Source organism: Aythya marila (assembly GCF_965140915.1).
Source record: "Aythya marila genome assembly, chromosome: 17".
Taxonomy (NCBI): domain Eukaryota; kingdom Metazoa; phylum Chordata; class Aves; order Anseriformes; family Anatidae; genus Aythya; species Aythya marila.
Window position 1 is genome coordinate 1,064,311 of NC_139058.1, and position 16,630 is coordinate 1,080,940.

The 16,630-nt window shown below is 57.4% G+C and overlaps 1 protein-coding gene across 2 annotated transcripts in view; it reads right to left on the bottom strand.

Moving 5' to 3' along the window:
* Positions 1–8,260: 8,260 nt before the first annotated feature.
* Positions 8,261–16,630, bottom strand: part of MYO18B (myosin XVIIIB) — a 56,964-nt gene continuing 48,594 nt past the window's right edge. For both annotated transcript variants that reach the window (XM_082773998.1, XM_082773997.1), the window contains exons 43-44: positions 9,567–10,861; positions 8,261–8,467 (exon numbers count right to left, since the gene is read on the bottom strand). In XM_082773998.1, the coding sequence (XP_082630124.1) occupies positions 9,568–10,861 (1,294 nt within the window). In that variant the 3' untranslated portion in view covers positions 8,261–8,467; position 9,567. The remainder of the gene's footprint in view (positions 8,468–9,566; positions 10,862–16,630) is intronic.

Here is a 16,630-nt window from a genome sequence, read left to right on the forward strand (position 1 = left end):
GCCTCGGAGATGGCCTGGTGCTTTTTGCACTTCAGCTGCAAGTTTTGCAAACAGAGGAACGCAGGGAATTTCAGCACCGATTTTCAAAGTTTTCCGTCTCTGTTTGTCAGCAGGTTCCAGCTGAGCGTGCCTTTTAACGAACAGCCTCTCCACGCAAAGGGCTGCGCTGTCTGCAGCCTCGTTTACCAAGCAGAGCGCAGTGCCGTGCGAGTGCAGCGATGAAGAAAAGCCCCGGTACGTGGGGCTCGCCGTTTCCCGAGTCGCCGATCTCCTTGGTTACAGCAACTCCCCTCAACACACAACGCAACCGCGCTGCCCGAGCTCAGGCTGCCAGCAGCAGCCCCTCAGCTGGAGAGCTGGGATCCCGGCTTTGTGGGGAGCTCCCCGCCTCGCCGCCAGCAGCTCCCGCAGTCTGGCACCGCCTCGCGGGGCTCCGGGGACGCGTGGCAGCACGGGAAGGCTGCTGTGTGCCGGGAGGGCTCCTGCAGGTGCTCACAGCCGCTTTGCAGAGGCGTCGCTCAGCAGCTGCAGCGTTGGCACCGCTGTCGGGGCAGCGCTGACGAGCGCGACCCCAATTACCGCGAGCTGCTGGGGCAGGGTGCTGAGCCACGACCACTCCACGCCATGTCAGGGATGAGGATGGCTTTGTGCAGCTGGCTGCTCCTTCACGCCTGTGCAGAGCTGGCCCCGGGGGTGCCAGCAGGGTGGTTGGGGGGCTGTGGGCTCAGCTCCCTGCCCCGGCAGGGCTGCAGCACCGTGCCCGCACCGCGAGGCTCCTGCAGGGCCCTGCGGCTGCCGGGGCATGGGCAGGGGGACCCGACAGCCTCCCCTGCACACAGCCCAGCCACAGCACCCCAGACTCCCAGCTCTGTGTTCCTAACATCGCTTCTGCTTCTCCCCCCTTGGCTTGCTGGAGGGTGAAGTCTCTGCCAGACAGCAGCGGCTCTGAGGAGGAGCCTCCAAACCCCCGGCTTTTGCTGCAAACAAAGGGCTCGTTTCCACGCACTGCCTGTGCGGGGAGATTTCCCCAGCCAAACCTGCTGTGCCGTGCAGGAGCCGTGCAGGATCCTCATCTGCAGGCTGGAGCAGGAGAGGAGGCAGACGCAGCACCAGCCAGGAGGGATCTCAGCGCAGAAGCCCGAAGGCAGAGCTCCTTCCCTCCAGCCTGCGCTGCTGGGCAGGGATTTAGGATAAGCCTGGCAGCAAGAGGAGCCAAGGGCTGTCCTGTGACGATTTCTTCAAGGTCTCAGCAGCAGCAGGAGGCTGCAGACCTGCAAAGTCAAAGTGGTCACCCCTGCACAGCTGCTGCTAATGCTCCTAATCGCTGTGAAATCCCGGGGATTTGCTGGCTGGGCACAGCCAGCGTGGTGCCTGTGGGGTCGGAGCAGCACCCATGCAGTCGGGGGGAGCCCTGTCCCGACCCCCACCCCGTGCTGCCCACCCCACCAGGGTGCGGGGCCGGCTGCTGCCCCCCTGCTGCTCCGTGCCCCATGGTCGCTGATGGTCGCATCGCTGCGGCCCAGCAGAAATATCAGCCTGCACAGAGGGCAGGAGGCTGTGGCCGTCAGGGATTTCTGTGCATGCTCCCCGGTTAATCTCTGTAAAAGTGAGAGCCAGGACTCGCCCTCACCCTCCCCTCCCACCCACTCCCCTGCCCCAGTGGTCCAGCTGTGTTAGCACCGGTTATGAAATCAGCTTGGGGCTGTGGAAACGTGGCTTGAGCGGCTCCCAGGGCACCCACACAGCGAGCAGGATCCACCTGGAGCCAGGACTTGTCCCTGCTGGCACTGGCCGTGCCCATCTCATAGCCCAGGCAGGGACAGATCCCATGCTTGGAGGCCCGGCACCACCCCAGGGGCTGGACGGGGCAGCTGGGTTTTCCAGGAGCATTAGGAGAGGTGGCTGGTCCTGCACAGGGTACCCAGGACCTCTGCTGGCTGCTGGCTGGAGGAAGGAGGGGGCATTTCTGGCAGGCCCTCCCCAGCAGCATCCCCCCCAGCAGCATCCTTCCCAGCAGCGAGGGCAGCAGCTCATCCTCCCCCCGTGCAGCCGCACGCAGCACGGGTGCGCGAGCTCCCCTCCGTGTCCCGCGTTTCCACTCGCCACGCTAATTATAATCACTACATAATTCCTGAGCAACCTCCCCGCTGCGCTGTGTTATTCATCGGGAAGCAGACAGGCTCTCGCAGCCCAGACAAGCTGCTCTGTGGTATTAACAAGAAAAGGATTAATTGACTGTTGGGAGCTACCAAAGGCTTCATGGAGGATGCGCTGCCCCTCGCGCCTGGCACGGGACCAAGCAGGCGGGCAGAGGGATCGATTTGCCTTAGCTCTTGCCCAGCACCTCCCCGTGCAGCATGGGGGTTGCTGCCCCGTGCTCCCACATGCTGGAAAGGTGCAGTTTCAGCAGGACCACGTCGCAATGGTGCTGTGCAGAGCAGCCACTTCTCTGCTCTGTCCCCTCGAGGCTGTGCAGCCTGGGCACGCTCTCGCTGAGCACCCCCGGTGCCAAACCAGCAGCTCCCATCCCGTCCCCGCATCTCACGGCAGCACCTGCTGGCTGGGAAGCGAGTGCAGGTCCTGGGGTCCCCCAGCCCCTTCCTAAGAACAGCCCTGACGAGAGGGGAGAGCAGCAGGCTGGGGCACCATGCCCAGCGGGGTGACCCTTGGGGTGTCCTTCATCCCTCATCCCTCATCCCTTGTCCCTTGCCCCTTGTCCTTCGTCCCCCGCTGCAGGGACAGGATGGCACACAGCCGGCATGTGACAGACATCAGCCAGGCGAGCCGCTAGCTGGCCAAAGCCTCCTGTAGCTATGGTAATGAACTACCATAATTCACAATTATAATGTCAAATTTAAACCTAGGGCTTGAGCAAAAAGATAAAAATATCTCTTTGCTCGTGGGATCTCAGTATTATTTGCTTAGCTATATTGGGAGTGAAACGCACTCTCTAGCATCAAGCAATCTCTCTGAGATTAAACACTTTTCTTCCATTTATGCACGTTTCACCCTTTTATAGTTTTATTAAAACGCTGGCTGCACTTTCAATTAAGTGAATCCCTTTTGTAATTGTAAGCACATTTCATATGAATAAATAATTAAATTTGTGGGGTGTTTTGGGCTCAAAACCGCAATTGGCAACGTTAATGCGAAACCGCTTCAAGGGTGCAGAGCTCAGCCCCCATGGAGGGGAGGGCCGGCTCCATCCCGGGGCTGCTGAGCACCACTCTGCTGAGTGTGGGGGCTGCTGCTGCTGCCCTGCTGCTTGGCCAGAGGTCAGGAATGTCCTATCAAAGCCCTCAGCACCTTTGCTGGATCCAGACCTCCCCACGGCTCTGCCACCCACCCCATGGCTCGGTGCCTCCCGTGGCTTCCCATCCCGTGCACGCCCATCCTCAGGCGCTGTCACCAGCCATCCATCAGGTAATAGTGCTCCACACCTTCCATCTGAGGAGCCCAAAGCCCTCTGTAAATATTAATTAATTATCAAATCTGCACAGCTTGCACTCCGCGAAACTCGCAGTCATCTTTTCACTGAATTTCACACGAAAAAATCTGTTTTCTGCCATTTCTTTACCTCCAAATGTTGCTTTCCTGGCGCTTTCCATGAAGCACATGTCCACACTTTCAGCTCAGAGCCCCTTTGCCCTGGATGCTGACCTGTGCTCCCCCTGCCCAGGCTCCCTGCCCTGCCCAGGTCCCTGGGGGCTCCTGCACCCCCCTGCACCCTCTCCTGTGGCTCCGTGCCCGCCAGCTCCGAGCAGACCCCACCTTGGCAAGAGGAGAGCTGGGGAACGTCTGCAGAGCAGAACGGTTTTGTCCTGTCGGATGATAGCTGACAGAGCTCGTGCTGCTGGGAAGTAATTAAAGTGGACAGGTACCAAGCCCCGTGATCTCTGTCTTCCAGTAACAAGACTTTGAGCTATTTTTAATGTGACAGCAAAACACAGCAGAAGTGTGATCGTCTCCTCTCACAGCTGCAGGGTACAGCGATCTCCACGGGGCCATCTCCCAAGGCGCAGTTCTTCTTCCTCAGCCTCTCGAGCCAGCAGCCCCGCAGACGAGAACATTAATATTCATCTTAAAAAACATTTTCGGCATCAACAGTTTGCCCCAGTTTTGGATTTTGCAGTTGTTCCTATAAGTGATGTCTGGGTGGATTGAATTTGTATCGCAATGCTGACGCTCCGCAATAGGAATGCAAATGAACCTCGGGGTAGTTATTTTCTTCTGCTGTTTTTCTTCTTCCCTTTAAAAACCTCCATCTCTTCCAGGGCCCCCTAATGCCAGGACGTTACTCTGGAAAGGTTCCTATTGTGGAAACTTTTCTCACCAGCTGGTTTGCAATGTGCCGCACCAGCACAAGGACCTTTTGCTGTAATTAAGCTCTGGCTGTTCTTCCAGGGCTGCAACTCAAAGAAATACAGCACTTTCCACTCAGACGAGCAGCTTGACAGCAAGCCGTGGAAAAACAGCACGAGAACCATGGGCTGTGCTGGGAGCAGTGCCCCTCGGCTGTGCCACAAGCAGCACGGGGTCGGCAGGGTCCCCACTTGGGTCCCCGCTTGGTTTAGCACTGGGGAGCCCAGCGGTGGGGGTTGCCTCTGGCACTTCTTGCACACACACTTCTCACAGCTATGCCGTGTTCCTCGGTGAGCAGCCGGTGGGTGTAGGACCTGCTTTGAGGCTGGATCCTGGCACCAGCACTATCTGAAGCCCTGGGCATCCCTGCAGGGCGCAGGTCAGGGAGCTGCCCCTCTGACCCCCCAAAACCTCCCCCAGAGCTGTGCAAGCATCCCTCGCATCCCTCACCTCCTCCAGCCCCGTCCGTGGCTCTCTCTGCTCCTGGGCACTGAAGGAGAGGCCATGCCCTGCTACCAGGCCTCACAGCATGAAGTAGTAAAGCAGCCACCACGTACATTCATTAGCACAGTACAAGTTATTAGGAGTGACCTCTAACTGCCTGGTGAAACATAATTGTATTGAGTTTGCCTTGCAGCCCGCAGTGATTTTGCTCAACGAGCAAGGAGGCACATCAGTGAGCGGCTGGTAAACATTTTGTCTGGGTACCCAGGGAAAAGTCCTGCATGGCACCACATTCAGAAAAATACAAATTAAAAAAAAAAAAAAAATCAATTATAACAATAGCAGAGTTCAGGCAAAAATTGCCTTTAGTGAGAACTGGAAAATGGAGCGAAGATAATCACAGTGTGTTTTTCCTAATGTAGCAGTCCTCTGATGGCATACCAGGCACCTCTATAACGCACACAGCTCATCATTCACTCAGTGCACACAGCACATTCTGGACCTTTCAAGTTGAGGCACACACAGACAGACCCGGCCCCAGCCCTGAGGGAATTGCCCTCCTGCTTGCAGCCTGGCCAGCACGCACAGGGCAGCAGCATGCGAGCACGTGGCAGGGTTTAAATATTCCCCAAATGCCCCAAGAGCACCGGGCTCTGCCGGGAGCCCCTCTGGAGCTCCGTGCGCCGCTGCCACCAGCACTGCAGGAGGGGTTGGGCTGGCTCACGCTGGTGCAGCAGCTCTAGCAGGGCTTCGGGCAGGGTGACAGCCAGCCCTAGCCCTGGCACAACAAAACCAGTCTGACAGATGGCCCCAAATCTGCCGGCAGCTCGGCCCCGACGCAGGGAGCAAGGCGAGCAGCAGGGAGCCCTATGGGGTGTGTGCGCCCTGCTGCCTCCAGACAGCCTCATCCTGGGTGTGGGGGGGTCCTGCAGGGACCAAGCCACCCTCAGAGCCCCACACGGTGCAGGGACATCATCCATAGGGTGATATGGGGACACCATCCCCATGCTGCTGGGTGGATGCATGCTCGGAGGAAGGATGGCCGCAGCCAACAGCTTTGGAGGGCCCAGGCCACACTTGTTTCCCATCCAGCTGTGCCACAGCAACCCAGCCATGCCCCCACCTCATCGCAGGGTGAATTCCCAAGCCCGTTTGATGTTACCAATAGATTGCTGTAAGGGATGGGGGCTTGGCTGCTGCCAGAGCTGCCGAGGAGTGAGGCCCTGGAGCGCAAGACCGGCCACAATGGCAGACATTTAGGGTAGAAAGAGGAGGCTTCCATGCCTGTTGAACTGCCTGCAGGAGGAATAACTTCAATTATATCTCCCTTTTGGAAGGGACACGTTTAACTGGCAGAGAGGCTGTGTGCACGCAGCAGTTTGGTATTAGCTCTGCGCATCCAATGGGCGTGAAATTGAATCCGGTGGCACGCGGGTAGGAGGCGGCGCTGGGTGAGTTGGCAGCCACCTGGCCAGGGGGATGCCCCCAGCCCCTCCTCGTGGCTCTCGGGGCCACCAGCGAGCAGGACAAGCCTGGCAGCCCCAAGTGTTCCCTTCCCAGGCCCCGCGGCCATGGCAAGGCGAGGAGATGCCTCTTTGTGATCACATTAAGAGTGTTAGGAATCAAAGCGGAGAGATTTCAGTGGGGGCAGGATGCAGGCACGGGGAAAAGCAGCTTATTTGTTTGATCAGCAGCTTACACACTCTGCCCAGATATTAGCAAGTGTTAGAAATGTAGATCCCCACTTCCCTAAGAACATTAGAGGGGACCATGAAGCATCTCCCTGCACCCAGCGCCTGCTCCCTGCTGCCATGGCACAGAGGGGCACGCAGGGGCTGGGGGCTCGGGGGGCAGGGGGAGGACAGGGACTGGGGGGCCAGACCCAGCCAAGCTGGGTGCTGCATGGAGTGAGGCACAAGCCTACCCAGCCCTCCTGCTCTGGTGCTCATTTCCCTGATGGATGCTCGCAGGAAGCACATCCATTGGAAGCAAAGCGCGTGCTTTAATTATATTAATTAGAAACTTGGCGGCCTCTGCCGCTTGGCGCTGCTCTGGCTGATGTGGAGCCATCTCCCCACGTCTGCCGTGCCGGGGGCTGGCAGTGCCCCCGGTGGGACTGACAGCACCGGGCAGTCCCCGAGCCCAGGGACAAAGAGGAGCCCTGCGCTGGGTGGCCCAAAGCAGCCCAGGGGGCTGCAATACAGGGGTGAGGCGAACAGCTCCTGTCCTGCTGCGGGCCATAAACTGCTGCGTTGCTGACCCTGGCTGCTCCGGCCATCGGTTACTTGTCTCCTGTGCTATGGGAGCTGTGGCTGACAGGCGTTTTTACACCCCGTGCTGCACAGCGCGGTGTTTATTGCCGGCCGGAGCTGCCGGTCGCTCGTTCTCGCTGCCTCTCCTGCACCAGGCGTCTCAAGGACAAACAATTCTCGGGACTCAGCCTGAAAGGCTCCAGTCCAAACATCATTTTTTCCCTGTGAAAGGATGTGTGCAGCCATTTCAAGTGACAGAGCAATTTCCTTTGTGTCCTGCAAAGCGAAAGCAGAAGGAAAGAGAATAAAAAGAAAAGGTCTGTACGTTATTGCACACAAACCCGCTTCCCTTCTGCACGTTTAAATAGGAACAGCTCCACGTCCAGCACCCCGCCGCAGCAGCGTGCTGTGGTAATTCCAGACACAAAGCTCAGTGTCAAAGGAATCATCTTTGCAGCTTCCACCAATAATGAGCCGTTTATGCAGCTCTTTCAGATTATTCAGTTATTTGCATGTACCAATTTTAGATTACAAACGAACTGTGAGCAGCTTCAGCCACCCAATACTGCAGGTCAGATGTCAGAGAAGGGACAGGATGGTGCTGGGTGCTCCTCACTTTGCAGTGGCTGCAGTGGCTGGATCCTGCATGAACGCACCGGGCTCCGGGCTCACCAGGGCTGCTGCAGCACCTGGACCATGCCCAGGAGCGGGGGGCACTGCACGCACACCATGCCCAGGAGCAGCAGGGGGATGGGAAGCAGCAGCTCCGAGTCCCTCATTTCAGCAGTGTGAGCAGAGAGCCCCTGAGGCTGCGGGGCTGCACCCAAATCCCCCAGCCTGCTGGTACTGTGGCGCTGGCTGGGGGTGAGAAAATGCTCGCAGCGCGCGCGAGGCTGAGTAAAGTGCTGACGTGAACCCGGAGACGGTGGCTTCACATTCATCTGTGACAAGGAAAGTGCTTCTTGCTGCAATGGCTTGGCTTAAATTAGAAAGAAAGATGAGGAATCCAAAAGGCAAGGCAAAATGCTGAATCCTGCCCAATTCGCCTTAAAAATGCTGCTCCAAGGGGCGCACGGGGCTGTGCACCCTGGTGTGACCCTTCTAGCCAAGTGCTGATGGGGAGAGTCATGCATTTACCCGTATCGTGCCACAAACACCTGACAAATGAGGCTGTGGCTCATCTAGGAAAGAGAAGGCTTGGGTCAAAGAAGCAAATCCTTTATTGTGTAAAAACCAAGCAGACACGGGAACGCAGCCCCCCACCACAACAGGCACCACATCGCTGTCCTTGGTGTCGGGGGACGTGGGCAGGTGTCCCAGCAGGCAGGAGCTGGGGAACCTCGGCCATGCCCAGCTTCCAATACGAATGGAATTATAAAAGCTTCAGATACAGTCTCAGCTTCTGGAAACTAAAAATAGAAGAAAAACTTACACAGGGAGTGAGATCCTGCAACGTGCTCTTCAACACGCAGCTCGGTTTGACCAGCCCTCATGCTCCGCTCTGCTGGCACTGCATTTCACACCCAGCCCCAAAAGCATCCTTTGGCTGTTTTGCTTATCTCCGAGCACTGTACAGTGGGGTGAGACACCTCGGGCAGCCGAGCGACTGCAGGAGAAGAAAAGTGCTTCACCCCATGACTGACCCCGAGCGCACCCGCAGTGACACGAAATAGACTGGGAGCGCATAGAAACCAGAATGTAATTAAACCCAAAAGGGTCCAATCAGGTGTAAAACCATCTCCTGGCTTTTGGGGAGCCGCTTTCAGTCCCTGCTTAAATTACGTTTCCCATCTGATGCCCTTGCTAAGCGCGGGGCAGTGCTCTGCCTGGTGGCAGCTCCTCGCTCGGGTAAGGGGCCGGTGAGAGCAGCTCGCTGCGACAGGCTGCGCTGAGTGGGACACCGCATTATGCAAATTGTGCTTCCTGGAAAGAAATGCTTTATTAACACATGCTCCCTCCTTGTGTTGGCTTAGTCAATTTGGTCACAGCTTGACACCCAGTAAGTTCATCTAAAGGCAACGGTTTTACAAAATGTTTTTCTAATCTATTTTAAACACTTAATTACAGTTGCGGTGCATTCATTAGGGACTTTGCTTTCAAACCTGGATTGCAGTAATAAATCCTGATTCTCCAAGTGTCAGTTGTAATCCAAAAATTGGATCCAAGTGGTTGTCAGAGACAATTGCTAACTACAAGATGCGAGCCTGACAAAATCGAGCTGCCACCACTGGAGGGGGTGACCTTCGGTGTCGAGGCGAGGCAAATTTCAAGCTCAGCAGACAAACACAGCCACAGGGCTGAGCTCCCAGACAGCGGGATGTGTCTGTGGGGCTGTGTGGCAGGAGCTAGGGGACAGTGTTTTGGGAAGTCTGAGGGAGCACAGTGGGCACCCTGTGGTGTCGGGGCAGCGTGGGCTGGAGGGCAGCAGCTCAGGGGCGACCCTGCCATCGCTGCTCCGTGCTCGGGGCACCCAGGGGCTGGGCACATCTCACAGATTCACGTGATTACCTCACTCTTTTCCGAGGTACTTCCTCATGATGCTGCTCACGTCATCCTCCTTCCCTTCTGCCTCTGCTCGGAGGCTCTCCACATTGCTTTCGGTGGTGCCTTTGCCGCTGCAGCCCTCCCCGTCCAGCCTCCGCGGCCGGCGCTTGATGCTGTCGGCGCTCCTGGAGGAGCGGACGGAGCCCGAGGAGGAGTCGGAGTCGGAGAGGGTGCCAGCATTCCCCCCGGGGGCCAGGCTGGGCTGCCCCGTGCTCCTGCTCCTGGAGGAGGCCGAGCCACCCGCGATGGCCTCGTCCTCGAAGCGGACGGTCAGGGGCCGGTGGCCGTCCCGTCTGTCCCTGCCGGGCTTGGCCAGGCTGCTCGTGGAGCGGGATTTCCGGATGGCCGGGAGGAATTCGTCCAGGTCGGGGCCAGTTCTCCTCTTGAAGCTGAGGGTGGGCATCTTCCAGCCACTGGGGTCATCCCCCTGCCCCTCGCCCAGCCCAGGGCTGGACCGTGCGCTCCGACAGCTCAGGGAGGCCCATCCCGATGCCTCCTCTCCCTCCTCCGCTGATGGCTCCAGGCAGCTCCTCCACGGCCTCGTCCGGGGTGCCCCGAGCGGCTCCATCCCCGTGGCTGCCGAGCTCAAGCCACGGCCGGAGCTGCCCAGGGAGAGCAGAAGGGAATCGCAGGAGCCAAACTTGGAGGCTCTTCTCAGCACCGGGGAGCGTGCCGGCTCCCCTGTCTCCGCCGGCTCCCAGGCCATGCTCCGCAGGCTGCTGGAGCGCAGGAGGCTGCTGCCGGCTCCGCCGCTTGCCCCGGGCTGATCCGTGCTCAAGTCCCCCGGGGTCTCGGCCACCTCCGGGTGCACCCGGCAGCGCCGCAGGGCAGCGGCACCGGTGGTGCGGTAGATGGGGAGGGCAGGGGTGTCCTCCAGCTGCAGCGGGCCCTGCTCCCGCTCCGCTCCCCTTCTCCTGCGCAGCTCCCCCACGTAGTCAGAGAGCGCGGCCGAGGCGCTGGGCAGCGGGGAGCACGCGCCCCTTGGCACCGGAGGAGATGCTGGGCTGGGGGTCCTCCCCTCCAGGGCGGGCGAGAGCCCCCGCCGTGGCACCAGGGGGGACCTCGCTCCTGCTTTATCCCCTGGCTGCTTTGGGCCTGCCAGCTCCTCTTCATCTGCAGGAGGCTTCACATATTCCCGTCTTCTAGCACCAAGCAAAGGACTCGCAGCCATCCCCAGGTCCCCAGCATCGACGGACCTCGTGGTGCTCAGCGAAGAGCCCGGCCGGGTGGGTGCTGGCTCTGCCGTGTCTCTGCTCCCCCTAAACGACAGAGAGCCACGTGAGTTTAAGCAGCGTGGTTTCCGCGAAGCATAATGTCATTCAGCAAGGCCATGCGTGAGCGGCAAAAAGCTGACATTTGCACGGTAATCTCCAAATAAACTCTCATTGCAGCATCGAGAAGTTCAGCAGTGACCGAAGATTTTATCTTAAATAACTCTGAGCAAACCAAACCAGCTGACTCCATGGCACAAAGTGTACGGCATCACCGACTCAGCTCTGCCAAAGCAACAAACACCTCCAAAAATCCTTCCTTCCTGTCAGCTTATAGCAAAATATAGGACTTATTTTATTCCTGCCCAAACCAAAGATTATTCTCAAAATCTGTGAAACCAACTCACAGAGCACCTTAAGTACCTCTTAACATTACCGTAGGTCATGTTGCACCAGTGCTCCTCTGGGAAGGAAAAACCACCAGGAACTGCAGGAGCAGAACCAACGCCCAGCCCCAGGCAGAGCACAAGCCGAGGGACGAGCTCCTTTCACGTGGGGACGGAGCAGGATTTGCTTTGCAAAGAGGGGCTCTGAGCATGAGCTGGGCAGGGGCTGGCAGAGCGGCATGGCAGCTCTCCGCCCAGCAGCACAGATTTCCTCTCCAAGCAAATGCAGTTTGGGGGAAAATCTGCTCTTTGAAGAGCAGCTGTCAGCAGTGAGCCTGATGGTGCGGGGCTGGAAGCTCACCCTGCAAGCAGTGGCACCGCGAATGGCAGGAACCGCGGGGGTGCTGTGCGCTCAGCGATCAGGAGCTGTTCTGCCCGTTCTGCCCCTGAAACACAGCCCTCACCCCGGCGGGCCCACGGGGTCGTAAGCAAGAGCGTGGTGCTACACTGGGGATGGCATCGGCACGGCACATATGGCTCCGGCAGCCTGCACTGAGCGCAGACGTCGAGCAGCAGAAAGGGCAACACCACCGCCCACCGCCACCGCCTCATGACACGGCACGGTGCTGGGGAACATCCCCACAGGCACCACGGGTGCTGAATTCCTTCTCAAGGGGCCAGATCCTGGTGCCTGCAGGCTGTGAAAGGGCTGTTCTGCACCAAGCCTGTCCCTATCCTTGCAGACCTGATGCTCAGAGGTGGGGAGGGGGCTTCACTCACTGTCCTGGTGTCACCAGTGACACCGAGCCCCAGCTGTGACACTTTGCACGGTCACCCCATCACCTACGTTGGCATGAAGGGCTGAAGAAATGGATTTCCTGCTTGTGCCACTGCAGGGAAAGGCAAAGGGCTGCTTTGCTAGGGCAAGTCTGAAATAAAGCCGACGCTCTGCAGCGCTGCGCAGTGTGTAATTTTAGCTCCATGATAGCCAGTTACTATCTATAGGCTGCTCGCTCTCAGCCGCGTGCCGGTGAGACGAGGAGTGCGGGCGCCCACCAGCACCGCAGGTTGGCAGGGGCTGAGCCCGCTGCTGGGAGCCCCTCGGCACCGCCTGGACCTCAGTCAGCCAGAAAGCACCTGGAGGGACCAGGACCTGGAAAGGCTTCCTGGGTCCAAGTGTGTCTGGCACCAAAAAGGAGAGAAAAAGAGAGGGAAGGATGGGGTGAAGCAGCAGAACCTCAATGCAAACAGATCTCTGGGAGGTGAGCAGGCTCCGATGTGCAGGAGCTGCTGCCAGGTTTTCCATCAGCAGGAGAAAATCATCCTGCCCAGGGAAAGGCTCGCGTCGCCATGGGAACGGGGTGAGAGTGGATAATCCCAGCGACAACGCAGGACAAGCTCAGCCCGGGCTCTGCTGACCCGTGAAATCATTTACACGCCGAGACAAACTCCGTGGCAGCCAAGGGGAAGGGACTGCAGCAGCTGGAGGGGAACGGAGCTGCTGCGGGTCCCCTCGCTCCCCTGTGCCTGCTGGGCTGCGTGCCCACAGCTCGCCAGCGGCCTCACACTGCTCGGGTATCCCACGTGGAGAGAATTAAGCACAGGGCTGATCTCCTGCAAGGAATGCAGCAGCCTCCAGGACTCACCGCGCCGCTGCGCCCAACGCTGCTGAAGCGTCCGGCTGATGAACAGCAGGACACGTTTTGGTAACGCTGGTTTTTAGCATCCTAAATTGCATCCCACCTAAATAACATGTGTAAACCTTCTGAGAGAATATGCAAGTTGCTCCAGTCACTCCCCGTGTTTGCAAACAGCACCGTAAGCTGCCTGCCGCATGGCCGGCTTTCATAAATTAAACGGTCAGCTTCGATATCTTCCTTTAAGACCGAGATAAAAGTGAAGTGAGGAGGGAAGGAGCACTAATGGACTGTGAACACAGCCAGCTCGCACTCGGCAATTTATTGTCCTGCTCAGCGTGACGGGCAGTTCCTCGTTTTACGGAGATCTTTAGAGCCTGCAGTGGAGCGAAGGCAGCGAGCAGGAGCCCTGCGCCCAGCCCCAGCACCGTGCCAGGTCCCTGCACAAGGGGCCACATCCACCCCGTGCTCAGACCCCTGCCCCCAGCAGAAGGGCTGAAGCTGAAGACCCTCCCCAGGCAGTGAAGCACCATGCAAGGGGAAGCGCTGCAGGATTTCTCAGCTTTTGGCACTTTTCCTCTTTCTTTCCAGCACCCACAACACTCGAGTCCTTCCAGCAGAAGCTGTTAACGCTTCCCTCACAGGAAGCAGCGCTGCCAAAACCGGGGGGTGCCACCAAAAAAGTCCATCCTGGAGACCAGAATATCACGTTATTCTTCTCTCCAGGAGAACGTGAATGAGGCAGGGGGGCTGGGGGGCTGTTTTGCAGGGGCTGCCCAGCTTTGTGCCCACTGGAGACCCCCAAGCCCTGGGCACCCCCCCCTCAGTGCTTTGTCCCCAAGCTCCTGCCCTCAGCGTCCTGCTGCAGCCTCCACTGCTGCGTGCCCTGGGGCCGCAGGGGCACTGAAATTACACCTCATTTTCTGTTAATTACCTTCTGCAAAATGAGGGGCACAAACGCAAGCCAGCCCCTTCCTGCAACAGCTCCCCTACAGCCACGCATCCCAAACTGATGTGCAACCAACAGCTCCTGGGGCTCAGGACAGCATCACTGCATCCCCGGCCTTCGCTGCCTCATGTGGTGCTCCCCAATCCTTTTGGGGTGGTGGGGGATGCTGCGGGAGGTGGGATGGGCGAGCGTGCTGCAAAGCAAACACCGCTCGTCGCCCCGCTGCCGGGAAGACGGCTTTCCTAAGGCTCGGGGCCCAATGCAGAGCTCTGAAGGCATCTGCGAGCCAAAAGGAACTCTGTAATATGCCATTCACACCAAAGCAAATGACATACAACAATAATTAGTGAAGATTACACAGCAATTAACATGATTACAATTATGGTAGTTGAAATAATTTATACAATAAAATCCGCACATGCACTGCAACACATGACCAGGGATAAAAGTGGAGCTCGGATGCTTTTCCTGGGAGCTCATAAATAAAGCCAAGACAACTCCATTTCAGGGAGAGAGAAGAAATTGGCCTAATTTCTGACAGAAGAGGATTTTCTCATCGCGCTGTCATCTACAGAACAGCTCCCAGTTCTAATATAACAATTTGCTTTGACGCCCTACCGCTTCCAGACAAGCGTGGCACATCCCAGCAGCCGTGTACCCGGGATCCAGGTTTTGGGGATGAGGACAGAAGGGGAAATGCCTGGAGCCCACCAGCAGAGCTGCCACCTCTCCCCGGGCCATATCAGCCCCACAGAGCCCGGGCAGCCCCGCGGGGATAGCAGCAGTGCCAGGGCACGCCGGGGCTGTGGGTGCTGCGGGGTGCGAGCACCTAAAGGTGCCTGAGGGTCCTTCAGCTCCCCTGCCTGCACCTGGGACCGGCTGCCACGACCTGCCTGGCGAGAGGCAGGATTAATGCATTAAGTTCTGAGTTTGCTTCCGAATAAAAAATGGAAGGTTTATCCATCTCTGCTGTGTGTCATATTTATTGAGGCTTAGCTCTGCTGTCCAACATTTTGTACAAGCATTTAAATAGCAGAGAATTAAAGAAAACGTTAATCAAATCTCTCGTTTCTGTGCACTACACTGACGATAATAGCCTTATATTCTTTCCTCTGGCTTTTGACAGCTGTTTGTTCAGGAAATATCCCATATGTACTACAGAGAAGCAAGTGCTAGGCAGATTCATTTTTCATTACTGGGTGCTTGTGTAAGACAAAGGAATCTTAATAAGGAAGAGCTCGTTTCGCTGATCTCGTTTTTATTACCTACCGGTCTCATCTTCTGTTTGTTTGCATTTCATCCAGCCTCCTCTCTAATGTTTCCATCTTAGATTAGCGAAGCCAAACACAGCTCCCACACTGGGATTTGCAATTTGCCTTTTCACTAACCCCAGGACAGAGCCAGATTGTCACATTATTTCCAGGTCTAGGTACAAATTTCCTTTCTCAATGGCCGTGGTCGGCCCAGCAAGTTATTTTTATTAATCCCCAAGCCTACAAACCTGCCCTTTCATTATAAATCCAGTGCACTTTAGCTCAGAGACATGATATAAGCCCTAACTCCTGACTCACTGCCACGCACTTACAATCACGGTTGGGTCACTCGGACCAGCAGACCCCAAAAGGTGCTGGGGGACGGGGAGGAAGCGCTGCTGGGGGGTGCTGGGGAGCAGCACAGCTGCCTCGGGGCTCCCAGCCACCTCCTGCCCTGCTCCCAGCCCTGCTCCCAGCCCTGCCTTCTCCCAGCACTGGGCAGGCTGCTCCAGCCTATGCAAGGTATCTGCTGCCAGGGGACTTGCTCTTCAGAAAATTAATTCTGGCAATAGTTAGCTATTTTACTGTACAAAGCCACAGCACGCAGCGAGGACAGACCTTTCCGGAATGAGAGCAGGGAGATTAATGCTAATGTCTGCAACGAGCGGCAGCCGGAGAGCTGCATCCGCCTGGATTTCCTACCCATAAAGCACACACTGACGGGGACTAGGTGGGCACCAGGAGGACACCAAGAGCCCTTGCAGTGGCTCCTGCCCAGCCCCTGCCACCACGTGTCCCTGCTGTGGCACAGCATGGAGCTGAGCCCCAGTGGTTTGGCCACGCGAGTGCTCAGGCCACTCTGCAGCTTGCTCAGAGCCCGGCAGCATCGCCACCAAAAATTAACATATTTCATATTAAAACTGTGTAAATGCAGACTGCTTCCTCGGTAGCGAAAAGTGAGCATATGGCATACAAATCCTCAAATAGGCTGCATCGCCTCTTTAAATTATCTCTAGAGAATACATCAAGGGATGTTTTACTGCTTGAAGCATGTTTTTGATGTAGTGGCTTTCATCTAGCGTTTCACTGATCCTGGCGTGGCAGCGACTACCTTCCTTGATTTGATGCTGCGACCTCGAACCCCGCGGTTCCCCCGCTCCCTCCTGCCCACCACCGTGCTCCTCGCTGCGCCGTGGGACCTGCTGCACCAAACTGAGTTTGTTCCCCTCCCTTCTCCCTCCTCAGCCCCATACACACTGCACCAGGACACCCACAGAAGGAAGAACCCACGGCAGGGCTCGTGTGCTGCCCGGCAGTGCCTCTGCCATCTCACAGCAGACACCCGTGCTGCTCTCAGCCCTTGGGGCTCCTTCGCTGCCCCCCAAGCACCTTCACAATACACAAACTTGAAAAATGATTGCAAATGTCAGTCACGGAGCCTTGCAAGCCCTAAGCCACCCAAAGCCTTTCTTCAGCTGAAGTGGCCCAACCGCAGGCTGTGTGCGATGGCACATATTTTCCTCGCAGAGCAAGTATTAAAGAACTAATAACATAAGGCTCTTGCTAAACTGTTTGGGCTGATCCACCAGCAG